This window comes from Haemaphysalis longicornis, unplaced genomic scaffold, assembly GCF_048455015.1.
Source record: "Haemaphysalis longicornis isolate Haplotype H1 unplaced genomic scaffold, Haemaphysalis longicornis Haplotype H1 scaffold_2, whole genome shotgun sequence".
Lineage (NCBI taxonomy): Eukaryota > Metazoa > Arthropoda > Arachnida > Ixodida > Ixodidae > Haemaphysalis > Haemaphysalis longicornis.
In genome coordinates this window covers 152,169,058-152,182,620 of record NW_027526295.1, presented here as the reverse complement: position 1 = coordinate 152,182,620, position 13,563 = coordinate 152,169,058, and the positions used below count along the sequence as shown (strand labels likewise).

General features: G+C 49.8%; 1 protein-coding gene across 1 annotated transcript; it reads right to left on the bottom strand.

Moving 5' to 3' along the window:
- Positions 1 to 4,656: 4,656 nt before the first annotated feature.
- LOC144168360 (prolyl 4-hydroxylase subunit alpha-1-like) lies at positions 4,657 to 13,260 on the bottom strand. Its single transcript, XM_077697362.1, has 3 exons — positions 12,998 to 13,260; positions 12,385 to 12,565; positions 4,657 to 5,253 (listed from the first exon to the last, which is right to left on the bottom strand). The coding sequence occupies exons 1-3, from the start codon at positions 13,258 to 13,260 to the stop codon at positions 4,759 to 4,761; spliced, it is 939 nt and encodes a 312-aa protein (XP_077553488.1). The 3' UTR covers positions 4,657 to 4,758.
- Between the last annotated feature and the right edge of the window lie 303 nt (positions 13,261 to 13,563).

Genomic DNA, 13,563 nt, shown 5'->3' with positions numbered 1-13,563 from the left:
ATGCGTTAAAGATATAAGGCGCGTTACTCACTCTGATATCAGCGTGGCTTCCGTGGCTTAGTCGGTAGCGCGTCGCGCTGCGGCCGCAAAGTCCTCGGATCGAAACCTGGCGCCGGATGCTGTTTCTTTTTTAAATGTAGAGGAGCACTGCGGACGCCAACGCCGCCGCCGCCGCCGCCGCCGGCGGTGGATGGTTTGGGGTCGCTTATAAAGAGCATTCGCTCTTAAAAAAGTTGAAGTTGCGCGGAGAGGAAGAAAGAAACTTTACTTCCACAGTTAACCCCTATGCCGGCGCTCGCGCCGGTACCGTCTCCCGATATACAGTCGGCAGGGACATTTCAGCGTGTTCAGTGAGTGCCCTTTGCACTTTCGCACTGAGTTGTCCAGGCTCCTTCCCCACGAAGATGGTATAGTGTTGGGTGTGCATGGTGGGAAGTTCGGGGATCTGGGTGCACGTTCAGAGAGTTGGATAAGTGCTGCGGTAGTCCCCGCAGCTCGGACACTTGGGGGTCGCCGGTGAGCGTGAGCCAGGGTCGCGCGCCAGGAAAGGGAAACAGCAGTGCGGGAGGGGGAGAGCATTTTCGTCACCTTTCGGAACTCTGACGTCATAAGGTCACATGACAGCCCTTGGTGATGTCACTAGGTGGGGCCAAGTTTAACGCTTTGAGCAGTGGTGTACCACTGTGCGCAGGGCCTGACTTGTGCGCAGGGCCTGACTTAGGCCGGGTTCACACTGTTGTCGCAACTGTCGTAATATCTTTAAAAATTGACGTCATTTGTCGTCTCAGCCAACCGAACTGCGTTAAACGCCGTTTTTTAGGTCCATAGCGCACGATACGGCTGTTACGTCGGTAGTCTGAACATAGCGTTAGGCCAGCAGTTTGTGTTGTCCGGTTGGTTGGATGTGCTCAGATTGTCAACTGTGCGTGCGTGCGTGCGTGTGTGTGCGTATGTGTGCGCGTGCGTGCGTGTGTGGATCACCGTGACCTTTTTCGATAACTTTCTGCTGTTTTGATGCTCCCCTGTGCTTTTTTTGCGTATTTCCGGCTGGGACACCACTCATGTGTCCACCCACTACAAAAGGGACAAACCACTACATCATCATCATCATTATCACGAAATAGTTTCCTTCGCGTACAGCCTCGCTTGATTGCTAAACTAGAAAACCCCCTCTTTTTTTGCACAAATTCAAACTCTGTGGGTATCTGTGGTGTAGCCAAGTGAGGTAAGGGAAAGTGCTTGTCTGGGTCCTACGGGTAGTCGCCTCATCCCAAGGTGGTGGTGGTGGTGGTAAAAACATTTATTCAACAGATTTGCGCTTGAAAGCGGGAGAAGCCCTCAGTCCAGGGCCCCTGCGGCGGCTGCGGTCCTGCGTGCCCGGTCCACCAACTGTCGCTGGTCCTCAGGGTCCGAACTGCACAGCGCGGCCTCCCACTGTTCGAGGGTGGGGGTGCGAATAATGGGGGCTGCTGGTGTGTTCTGGCAAGCCCACGTGGTGTGGTACAGTGTTGCATGTTCACTGCAGTGTGGGCATGTTGGTGTATATATTGTGGGGTGTATGATGTGCAGGAAGCTAAGGTGGGGGTATGTGTTGGTCTGTAGTTGCCGCCAGGCTACAGCCTCTTCTCGGGTAAGCTTCTGGTGCGGTGGTGGGTAGGCACATCTGGCAATCCCAAAGTATACCAAACAAGATCCTGAATCCAGCTTGGGTAGTTTGGGATGAGGAAAGTAAAAGAAAAAAATTGATGCCACACGGTGTCGCCGAAGAAGTGTAGATGCGAAAATTCAGTCCAATCAAGATAGGTCAAACTGATCATTAAATACTTTGATACATTTCCCGTACGTTTCACTGCGACTACTTTGTCGCAGCACACTTGCTGGCTGTATTCCATGAGCTGGCGTAATACTTCTTTTTCAAATAAAACTTAAACAAACGTATGCACATTCATTACACATCACTTCTGCATGGCTAAATAACACGTAGCTTGGTGGCTTAAGCTGCAGTTGCTACACTTGTTTCACATGAATGTGTTCTTTCACAATTTTTGCCTTTGTGGGCTTCATCAAGACGTACCCGTTGGTCGGCCAGCATGCCACAACAATATATGAATAGCGTCGTTCGTTTTCAAGTGTTATATTTTTTTTTTCAAAATTCGGGTGTAAAAATTGGGTGCTATTTTTCGAACTGATATTCGGGGATAAATCAGGTGCTTTTGTGAAACCATTCCAAAACTAGGGTTTTTTCGGGTTAAATCGATACATGTACTAAGTTTATTTTAATACGCTCAGTTCATTTTTAGAGGGTATCAGGAGCTTTTCAACTCTAACGCGTTAAAATTGGTGTTTATATTAAGCTGGTAATCGGGGGGACTTAAGGGTTCTCTTTAAAAGGCTCTTCGAAATTGGGCACTTGTTTGGAAACGAGTAAATAATGACAGTAAATAGCATTGATTGCTTCTAGCAAATGAAAAATTTTATTCACGAAAGCTGGTTATCGATTGTTCCGCCATCCTTGTTTACATACATTATTGTGATCTTCTTGCGCAGCTTGTCATTCTTCATTCGAGGCCTGTCTGATCGCTGAACGTATCTCAACTGGGAGACGGTTCTCTCAACGCCACAGCTTCCATTAGCTACGCACAACAATGTCAGGGTAGCCTTTGCCAGCCTGAGGTTGCGGGTTGGTAGCTTCATTCCAATAGTCAATGAGTACGGAAGGTGTGTTTTTGCGCTTGCTTCCAGCAAGTGCTGTTTGAGAACGGCGGAACGTCAGGCCACAATCGTGCAGATCGCCCCTTTGAGAAGGTCCATTCGGGGAGAAATCGGGTTTAAACCGAATTTCCTGATATATGTTCGGGGTGTACGAATCGGGTAAAAAGAAAACGAACAACCCTACAATATGAACCATGCATGCTGCGCAAAACATATGGTTCTATGCTACAAACTGCACATGCATGCCAAAGCCATCAGGTTAGTTTCATTGAATTTTTCAGTCACTGAATCACGCACTGAAGGAAGAAAAGGGGAGGAAGGCATGATGGGCAAAATCTGTTAGTTTTGCAGCCATGCCGAAAGTGAATCTTCAAGACACCAGCGTAACACAACCACGTAAGGGTGAAGCGATTTTATTGCGTTCCCTGGCTTTCCGCAGATCACAGCCTGCAAACAGAACATCACTAAAGTCTAGACATTCCTCGGCAAGGCGACCTCCCTTTCTGCAGCCACAGAACGGGGGCCCTCCTTCGTTGGGGGATAAACATAGCTGAGCTGGCCTTAAAAGGTCTCACTTGGTACACAGAGCGCAGGGGTGTAGAGGGCATTTCCCCCCCATGTCAACGCCCCATCATAAGCTACCTTCAGCCCTACTTCTGGTACGAGCACAGCCCTGCCTCAGCTCTACGAACACAGTTTTATTCGTCCTCTTTAATATGCTCTCGCCCAGGATCTGGGTTCACTTGGTGTTTCCGTTGGATTGATTCTGAAATCGCGTGTGATTATTATGTTTTATGATTATTATTGTTTTATTGGCCAATCTTGGTCAATCTCTAAGTGGTATGCTTGGGGCTTCGCTGTCGCAACGACCTTTACTCCATCATTGTTGCTGTAAGTGGGAGCTTCTTTTCTTTTATTGCAAGTGTTAATCATTGCCCCATCATGCGTTGTATCAGTAGCTTCTTGACGTAGTTTGAATGAGTCAAGGATATAAGGTGCGTTCGTAGCATTTGATTCTGTCTCGGTTTTGTGGCGCAGTGGGAAGAGCACCATGTACCTCGCGTTCCGCCCACAGGGTCGTGGGATCGAAACCGGGCGCCGCTAACTTTTTTTTTTATAGTGTAGGGGGCGGGGTGTGGACGGACAACAACGCCGTATGGAGGGACAAGGCGAGTGAATGAGATGCAGTCGCATCTAAAAATTATTCAAACCCAAACCTAACTGACATGTTTTGTTATTTTTCAGCGCTAATTATTCCGCTACCACAGTATTTACAACATTATCTAACGCAGTCATAAGGTGCTGAACGGGAATTGCTGCATTGCACTAAAATAGTTCGCAGCACGTACGGGTTTGGACAATGCATGATGTACAGTCTTTGTCAAAATTTTCTAGGCCACGGCAACCGCGGCAGGAGCAAGCACGCGGCCAAGCAGGGGCGCTGCACTTACCGCTGTTGGCTGGTTGCGTGGCTAGAGAGCGAAGGGAATTTTCGCTCTTTCTTTCGCGGTATGCGTGGCGCGACAAGCGCGGCGCGCTCCCGGTTTCTCACAGGAGGCGCTCTTGGATTCAGCGCAGTAGGGTGCCTCGATGCGCGCCCGCTCCGCGCATGAGGCACCCTACAGCGCAGGCCCTTCGCGCAGCACTTGTCTCGCCAGCCACACTACGAAACGAAAGCAAGAGCGAAAGTTCCCCTCGCTCTCTCCAGCGCCCCTGCTTGGCCGCGCCTGCTCCGGCCACGGTCGCCGTGCCCTACAAAATTTTGACAAAGACTGTACCTTGTCCTGTTCCCCACTTTTATTGAAAAATAGGCGTTTTTGTCAAAAAATAAAACCCAAGGGACGGCCAAAAAGGTGTATTTCTTCGCGCCGTTCGCCCACTAAAGTGAATTGAACTAAATGGTTCAAGCTCCCCGTGCACTGTATCTCGAAAAAAAAAAAAAAAACTTGTCGGTTTAATCATTCCAATAGGCGTGCTGGGAAGGGCCTCGAAACAAGTTCATTGTCAAACACATCTAAATAATACGCGTCCCAGTATACGCAGTGGTCATCCGGGGAAGTCGTAGTTCACCACGACGTTGCCCATCTCTCGAATCCACTTGGTGGAGATCCACTTGGAACCCCGCAGTACAGGGCATCCCACGTGCTCCGTTCTGTAGTCGGGTGCCCTCTTCTGGTGCCAGAACGGGAAGTCCCAAGGGGAGTCGCTTCCCTCGTAAGGCTCAATGTTGAGCCAGAACAGAGCGTCGCCAGCACGCGGCCTCACCGCAAGGCCCAACTCGACGAAAGCCGTAGCGCCCCCTGCCCGGACATCGGACAGGAAGAGCAGTATGGTGGCCAGTCTGTTGCCCCGGTTTTTGCAGATTTCGTCAGCAACACTGTCGAACGAAACCGGATCCACGTGCGGCGTGTAGTGGCCCCCGAGGCCGTAGTTGGCCACCTGATAGGGTTCAGCCGACTCCAGGGAGAGGTTCGTAGCGGCGGCTATGCGTCGGGAAATCCGCTGGAGGACGTCGTGCTCGGTGTCCGAGAGCCACGCAACCTGGAAAGATTAAGGCCATGTAAATTTGGAAGTTTTTCAATACTAGCGTTTTCCGGTTTAAAAAAAAAAATAGGTACGTCCTTCGTGTATGGAATGGAGCTGCGTGAGGTACTGAAGCGTAGTTGTTTTAAATTAAACCTTTAGGCGCTCGCCTTGCCGTTGTAGCTCACTCCCAGAACCCAAGTAGAGCCACACGGCGTTCCGTCGTAGCGGCTGTGGTGGCGGCGTAACCCAGAGGCTTCCAAAGCCAAGCGGTTTATACATGTATATTCATAAGCGTTCGAAACTCGTTAACCGCTGGCGCTTGTCATACATCTCCCCGTTGTTCAGCGCAAAGAAAACTGCTGGTACATTTGAGGCAAGTTTAGTTAGGAATGCTCGTTGGGTTGGTTTTTACGATAGTAAGCGAAAAAAAGGGGCCGTGCAACGCCGGCATGCGTGGGAGGAAACGCAAACACAAAGAGAACAGAACTCGCGCTGGTGCAGTTTCAGGCAGGGGGCGCGCGTGAGCACTGCGAAGGCGGGAAATTGGAAATGCATTGGTTGGTAGCAATGAGCGGATAACGGCGCTACAGCCCATTATGGCGAATCACGGCTCTGCACTTCCAACAGCTTTCACGTGGAGTGGAACAGCTTTAATTTTTTTTTTGTATTCATGGCTCCTTGTTTACATGTTCACATCACGGCAGACTTGGCGTGATCGTCTTACATGACCTGGCGTCATTAGCAAATGGAGGCCGTTTTCTCCCGTGCGCATCGTCGAGAGCCGGCGCAGCTATATGGGTAAATTTCACGTAACAGCTTCCCCAGAGGCAGACTACGTGCATGCTTGCGTGCATTAGACAGTTTCAGTTTCACGTACGTAGACTCTCCACGTACGTAGAACTTTCACGGGTGACCAGTGCGCATGCTCAGAACGCAAAGGGCCGTACGTGAGCCTTACGGACGTACGTGAGATTCGAATTAGACAGTTTTAGTTTCACGTGCGTACAGAGTTCACGTACGCAAACGTGAAAAGAGTACGTAGCCCACGCGCATGTAGTTTGGTATCCTTTTAGTTGCGCGTACGCGACGCACTCTGCGCGTAGAGCCTTTGGATGCACGCACTCTCCCCTCATAGCCGCACGCTACTCCTAGCGCCATCTGCTAGCAGACACAGATTCAGCTCGTGATCTCGCGAGCCCGTTGCTATGACGACGAGAAGCGCTACTTCGTCAGGCTTAAAAAAAGTCGCTCTTCTCCAGCGATTGCGCACGTAAAATCGCAACCTTTGGAACCCTGTTTTAAGCCCCTTTAAGTCCTCGGCCTTAGATGGGCCATAGCCAGGCGCGTACTTTTAACATAAATGGTTCATGTTTGAAGCGCGGACAGTGCTTCAAACATGAATCAGATCCAACTATGAAGCTCAAATTTCCGTTCTACTACATAAATGGTGCCCTTTTTAAAGCGAAGCTTCCTAGGCCTCACTGAAGGCGCCGATGTCCGAGCTAAACGCACTGCGGGAAGCCCAACTTTACACAATGGATTTCACAAAACGACGACGATGATGATTGTAAGCGGAGGCACATCAATTGCCTCAAGAAAAAATTTCCCCGCATTTCCCCGAGGGGAAGAATGTGAAAGTGCGAATGCACGAGTTGAATTTGCGCGGTTCGGTAATGTTCGCGAAAGAGAGATCACACACACACACACAACTACAAAGAAAGAAAGATGCATTTATTCACAGACACCTATTTGTGTTGTCGTTGTACTTGATTGCTAGAGCGGATCTCAGCTTTGAAATTTCGTGTCAGTACTCCTTTAAGCGGGTGCATTAGCCCTTCTCACGCCCGATTCCTGGCCAATCCCCCGCGTGGGTATGTGTCATGCACAGACACCTATTTGTGTTGTCGTTGTACTTGATTGCTAGAGCGGATCTCAGCTTTGAAATTTCGTGTCAGTACTCCTTTAAGCGGGTGCATTAGCCCTTCTCACGCCCGATTCCTGGCCAATCCCCCACGTGGGTATGTGCCATGTCAGCGGCCAGGCAGCGCGCGCCCATCTCCCCCCGTTGCCAAGGAAGACGAGGAGATTCCTGGCCAATCCCCCACGTGGGTATGTGCCATGTCAGCGGCCAGGCAGCGCGCGCCCATCTCCCCCCGTTGCCAAGGAAGACGAGGAGCGCGCGCACCCGCAGCTGTTGCTATGTGGACGGACGGCGGTCGCCGGAATTCAGGGTCGCTTATAAAGTGCATTCGCACTTAAAACGCTTCCCGTGTTCCGATTCGAACCTGTGTCCCTCGCGTTATGAAGCCGACGTCTTTCCGATTGCGCCACCATTCGGAAACAGTCGAAGCAGCTCGGATTTTATGCGTGCCCTCACCTCTTCCACATTCAAATGCACGCATAAAAGTGGCAGGCGGGGTAGACGGACTCCACGCGTGGCGAGCAGAACACAAGACCCCGGAAAGAGGCGGAAGCGCTGGAGAGGAGTATGAAGTATGGCTGCTACCATACTCCCTCCGTAGATGGCCATGCTTTACTGTGCGACACACATTGGGAGAAGTGAGAAAGCCAGCTTACAAAAACCAACTTACACCAATGTTTCTTTATGGCAGGCTTCACCTCTAAACAAATGCATTGCTGGGAAGGCATTTTTCCAAGGTCAGTATATCTTCGATCATAATATGGAGGCCCTAACACCTTTGATTTATTTTTATGAATTCCATTTTATTGAATTTTTTAATATACACAACTCCCCGGGTTTTCGTTCCACACGGGGGTGAGAACTTAAAGGAGTAGACATACAGCTTCGCTGTAAAACCAGGCTTTGTTTCAACGCCCATCTACTGCGTAAAGGTGACCCCACCCTGGCACTGCCGTTTCTTGCTCCTCAAATTCGGGCACACTGCTTACGTGTGGGGTTGCGAAATCATCGAACCGGAGCGATCCTGTACGCCTCGTGGTAGGTCGGTCGGGATGATTTCCTCTTCTGTTACGGCAACGTTTTCGTCACGAGAAGCATTGCTCCCATTGCTGCGGTTTAAAGCGACGCTTGCTATGCCACACTGATGGCGTCCCATGTCGCAACAGAACGCACTGCAGGAAAGCCAACTTGGGTTTCACGAAACATGATGATGATGATGATGATAAGTGAAGAAAAATCAAGCTCCCCACGAAAAAAAACTGTGGTTGATTCCTCTGTCATAGAAATCAGTAAAACACAAAAGGAAATGTGCAGCGGAATCTGCAGCTGAGCATGATTTGCGAGTGGGCGGCTGTCTTGTGGGTGTGCTTGGCGAGCGACGTCCTGCTGGCGGTCGCTTCTGCGAAGGTGTACTGGCATCATTTCCGTCGCGGATATGACGTCAGTGAAATCTTTGTAAAGTGTACTGTTGGGCGAGTTGGTAGTTCACTGTAGTGGATGCTACAGCACGAAATAACTTACACTTTGAAATAACGTACACTTTGTCAAGCTTTATTTCTAGTTCACCGGACTCTTTTTCTTGTCTAACCTTGCACCCTTCCGTTCTTGTTACATTAATTGCAGTCGCGGTATGTCGCTGTCGTACCTTGTCGTTCTGCCTGCGTATCACAGCCTGCGTAGCACAGCCTGCCCGATGTAGCACAGCTGTTCGGTCAGCGCTCGTCCCGTCGTGTTTCTGTGTCCGTGATTTATTTCGCGCTGTAGCATCTTTTAGAAATCTTTGTGTATCCCGGAACAAAACACTTTCGTGTTAAAGTATAAAACCCGAAAACGAACAACCCTGAGTATAACGTAATCTTTGGTACTAAAGGTTGCTTCCCCGCAATAAGGCCCTGTGTGCAGGGGTGCACCCTTTACAGGCCGCCTGCTTCATGGCGTTACTTTCGTGGCGGATATGACGTCAGCGAAATCTTCGTGTATCCGGCAATAAAACACTTTCGTGTATAAAAAACGCTTCCCGTGGTACGGAATAAAACCCGGATCCCTCGCGTTGTGAAGCTGACGTCTATCCGGTTGCGCCATTCGGACACGGCACCTCGGGTTTTGGATTTTGACTCTGTACGGTAGAAAGCTTCGCGTTCTAACCATCTTTCTCTTAAGAAAGGGGCTTTAAATTCTTTTCCTTTCTTCCCTTTTTCTTGGCCTTCGTATATACGCTGTTAGCGTAGGCGTGGCCCGCTAAGTCCCCCAATATCACGCTCAAATTACTCCTGCATGCTTCTATGTATGTTTCTTAGGAGCTAGTCTAATTCAAAGGCCACAACGAATTCACGAGGTTCGCCTTTTCTTTGCTTGAGCCGAGGCTCGGCGATGGTGCTGGGGCTGCGTGTTGGAGTCGCATTCCGAAGGGCTCTGTACTGTTTACTCGTTCAGCCATTTACCCGAGTCCCGACCATTTTTGAGTCACGAAACGCCGCATTTTCGCGAAGTGGTGTATTTAACACTTTAGCCATAATAACGGCGTCATATTGTCTTGTGAGCATGCCCCTGCTCTATTCCTGCGGTTTAAAAACACTCCAGCCACCCTTCATCAGGCCGTGCTGACGACGACGACGAGGGCAACGTCGCGGGCTCTTGTGCGCGAGAGCATGCAGCGAGCCAGACGAGCAAGAACGCCGGTGTAGCGCGTAGTGTGCAGTGGAAATGACATTTTTAGAGGCACTAGTTCGCCTTATAAAACTATCTTCAGTCCTACCACTCTACCGGACTATTTCACCTTCATTCTTGCAATACGCCACAATATCTTCAATTGTAACTTGTTTCAACCATGACTAAATAATACCGGAACTTTCGGGAATCGAAGAAATAATGCCAACTGTTTGCGCGACTTCACGCGTATAGGATCAACCACTGCACAAAACAACCATGCTTGTTGAAGGGAAAATTTCATTTGACCTGTCGCATGGGTGACAATATTGAGCGCTCATCTCGCTAATCGTCTCTAGCCAAACATGTGTAGGCGTTTTCGGTTTCGCATGGAAGTTTCCAGATGAGGGACGACAGCCGACAGAAGCCGATTCTATGTGATCTGAGTACTAGCCCTAGCAAGGGACGTGTAGAGCACTGCACGGGCCCGGGCTGACCCAAAAGCCCGGGCCCGACCCGGCCCGCGGGCCGGGCCGGGCCACCCGAAGTCGATTATCGGTGGGCCCGGGCCAGGGCCGGGCTTGGGCTCGACGCCATGGGCCCGGGCCGGGATCGGGCTTGAATTCATAGGCCAGGCCGTCAATAGTTCCAACGTTAAGTGTACAAAAGAGCATAAAAACGAATTTTTGAGAGAAAAAGAGGGCACCGACTAAGTAGGTTACTTCGTCGGTGCCCTCTTTCTCTATCAAATGTACCCTCCCGACCAGACGGGCGTTCGTCAAACCCTTGATTTCAGAAATGAATATTCTGAGTTTACTTTTACGCGCTTCTTGATGTTAGTTGTACACAATGTTTTAAAAACGTGTTTGGCTAGGTCTGATAGTCACTATACTGTAATTTTAATGACATTTTATGTACTGCATCACGATTTTATATTCTGGTGTGTAACATATCAAAGATACGGTTACAAGGAATGCCCTAGCGGGGTAGGAATTGAGACACCCTGGAGCTATGAACCTATGTCTATGTACGTGTCTTTTAGATGTCGAACCAATCTAAATGCGGCTGCCGTGGCTGGAAATCAAACTCGCGTGCTAGAGAAGCACCACCGCTTAAAAAGCACTGCAGGGAAAATATTTCAACGCACACACATACTCGTGGATTCAAATGGGGAGCAAGAAACTTCAGCAATACCAACTTGTGACGGAGACAACCACATGAAGTTGCCAAGAGTCTGGTCATCAAAGGTGATGGTGTCTCTCGTGTAAGAATACGAGGTATTTTCACGCCGATCTGGCGTGAACTGCTGACGGTGTAAGCTAAACTACGTGCACTTTTAAACCCTTATTTTTTGCGTTTCAATTCAGGACGTCCTTGTACAGACTAGATGCTCCGTCTGATTTCCCGCTACGAAGACACTGAACCAAATATAATAAACAAATTTTCTTCAGCGTCTAAGACTGGGCCTGGCCACACACACGGGCACTCCCAAGGCTCAAAAATAAATGACTGGGCCCGGGCCGGGCCTGGGCTTGAGACGACGGGCCCGGGTCGGGCTCGGGCTTCACAAAGCAGGCTCGGGCCGGGCTCGGGTCTTAAAATCAGGCCCGTGCTGTGCTCCAAGGGACAAAATAATGTTAACTAAACGTATATTATCTATTGCTGCTGTTTACTTTCCATTGTGATAAACATGGCGCACCGAACCCAGGTCACTCATTCGTAGACTGGAACAATGGCGGAGGGAATTGAAAAAATAAAAAAATTGCCGTAATATTGCTAAGGAAGGGATTTTTTTTTTCACTTAAGTTATCTATCTTCATCGAAATTGATACAATAATTCTCTGTTTCAGATTTGACTGGATAAATATTAGCAACGTAACAAGTAACCATTTTGCAATCACACACAAAAAGTGTTTGTTCATGAAAAGAATATGACGTTTTCTGACATCTAGGCTTAGCTTAACAGGAACGGTAATGGTTCAGCTTTCAACTAGCCTAATTTTTTCGCCATACCGAACCAAACTGTTGAAGACTGTAGGGTAGCCGAATGACGAAATTGATAGGCTGAGCTCCGAAGAATCCGTTTGCTGAACCAAATGTAACGCACATCTTTCAGTGCTGCTGGTGTTTTGTTTCGATTTAGCTCGTGTGTTCGCGCATGCGCATATGAGACTGCGTACGTTGGATTTTCGCAAATCAGTGTCCAGAAAATGTTCGATACCAAACATCGTCAAACTTACAAATGTCGCAGAAAGTGGGAACTTCCGGGCCAATGACGCCCGCCCGCTCTCGCTCCTTGCCAGACCATATAAATACTCCGACCAACCTGTACTCAATTGTACTTACAAGTACAGCGTCAACAGCTCCCTTTAAGCACTGAACTGGCTTTTCAGTCCCAACCCTCATGATGTCTTAATAAAGGTGTGGTCAGGATTTCGCCCAACTAACAACTCCAAGGGCAAGTTGCGGTGGCGTTTTCATTCTCTCCTAGCTCGACGTGACATAACACGCGCAATTGAATGCCGAGCTTGCAATGGGCGCGCGCTTATACGTTGTGAGGTTCGCAAAATTTTACCTACCTTACTAATACGGAGCCAGCTGACAGCATCTGGCGTGTAGTTTGCGCGAGTCAGCGCTCGCACCGAATTGTGTCGGATGAAGTTGACCTCAGAACGGCTCAGGAAGCTCGAGAAGACGACGATACGAGGCTTCGAGGACAGCATTTCCAATGCAAGAGGCTGCAGCACGAGAAGAGGATGGCTGGAATGAGTCGACGTTCGGCAAAATAAATGTTTCGCCACAGGTCTTAAGTCACCCTCCCGAACACACACAGATTTGTATTCGTGAGCGTCGTTGGGTGGCGCATCGGGGTGCCTAGTCTGTAGTCGTGCCTTTTTAAGCCCTTTGCGACGTTTGTCATTTGCATCGAGCCAGGAGGCGCCAAGCTCCAGCTTCCTGTATGCACGGCCCCGCAACTTCGCCGTCAAAAGGGCGGCCTGAAGCCAAGCAGAAGTGTTGCCGAATTGTCCGTTTACGAAGCAGCCTCTCGCGACGTCCACCGATTCCCCGGGCGAAGTGGCGGGCATCGAGGGGGCCGCCATGGCCGCCATCCTGGTTGCAGGTATGTCGTAGACCTGTTGAAGTCTGCAGATTCCGACGGCCGCTCCGCTAAGGTCGCGAAGTGCCGGCCACCAATCCCCAGATGACGGTGACTTGAAGGCAGACCGCAGTGAGCGGCCGTTGCTCTTCTGGCGTAGGGCTAAAACGTCCTTCAAGAAGACACCGAAACGGCTCGCGGAAAGGAACTTGCCTAAGTCGTCGTGGTCAGTGTGTGAGGTGGTTGGCACCTCCCGTCTGTGGCGCTCCTTCGCTTCCTGCAAGCGTGCCTCCTCCAGCAGCAGGAGGTACGAGGCATCTTCAAGGGCGAGGGTTTCGCTTCCGAGCACTTCCTGCATATCTTGGCTGGATGTGAATAGGTCTGTTGCGCTTAAACTACTTCCCCAATGCAGGCAGAGCGCAAAGAATCGCAAAGACATCTTCATCGTCACTTGAACAGCTGATACGATGGTAATGATGATGATTAATAAGCGAGCGCAGAAAAATGGTGATGATGATGATGATACCCTCGATGTTAATTTCGCTCGTACCCACAAGGGGGGATTGGCCAGGGCTAAATCATTGACTGCACTCCGATTGTACCTTAAAAAGAACCATTTATTTTCAAGGAAAAAAAAATTGGTCGCCATCCAGCCCTGCAA

Bases quoted from the DNA above. Each gene is read 5' to 3' on its own strand.
- LOC144168360 (XM_077697362.1), bottom strand. From the start codon at position 13,260: ATGCAGGAAGTGCTCGGAAGCGAAACCCTCGCCCTTGAAGATGCCTCG. The intron at 12,566-12,997 runs GTGGCCGGCACT...GACTCATTCCAG, and splicing joins TCACCGTCATCTGGGGATTG to CCATCCTCTTCTCGTGCTGC. The intron at 5,254-12,384 runs GTAGGTAAAATT...TAATCTTTCCAG, and splicing joins GCTGGCTCCGTATTAGTAAG to GTTGCGTGGCTCTCGGACAC.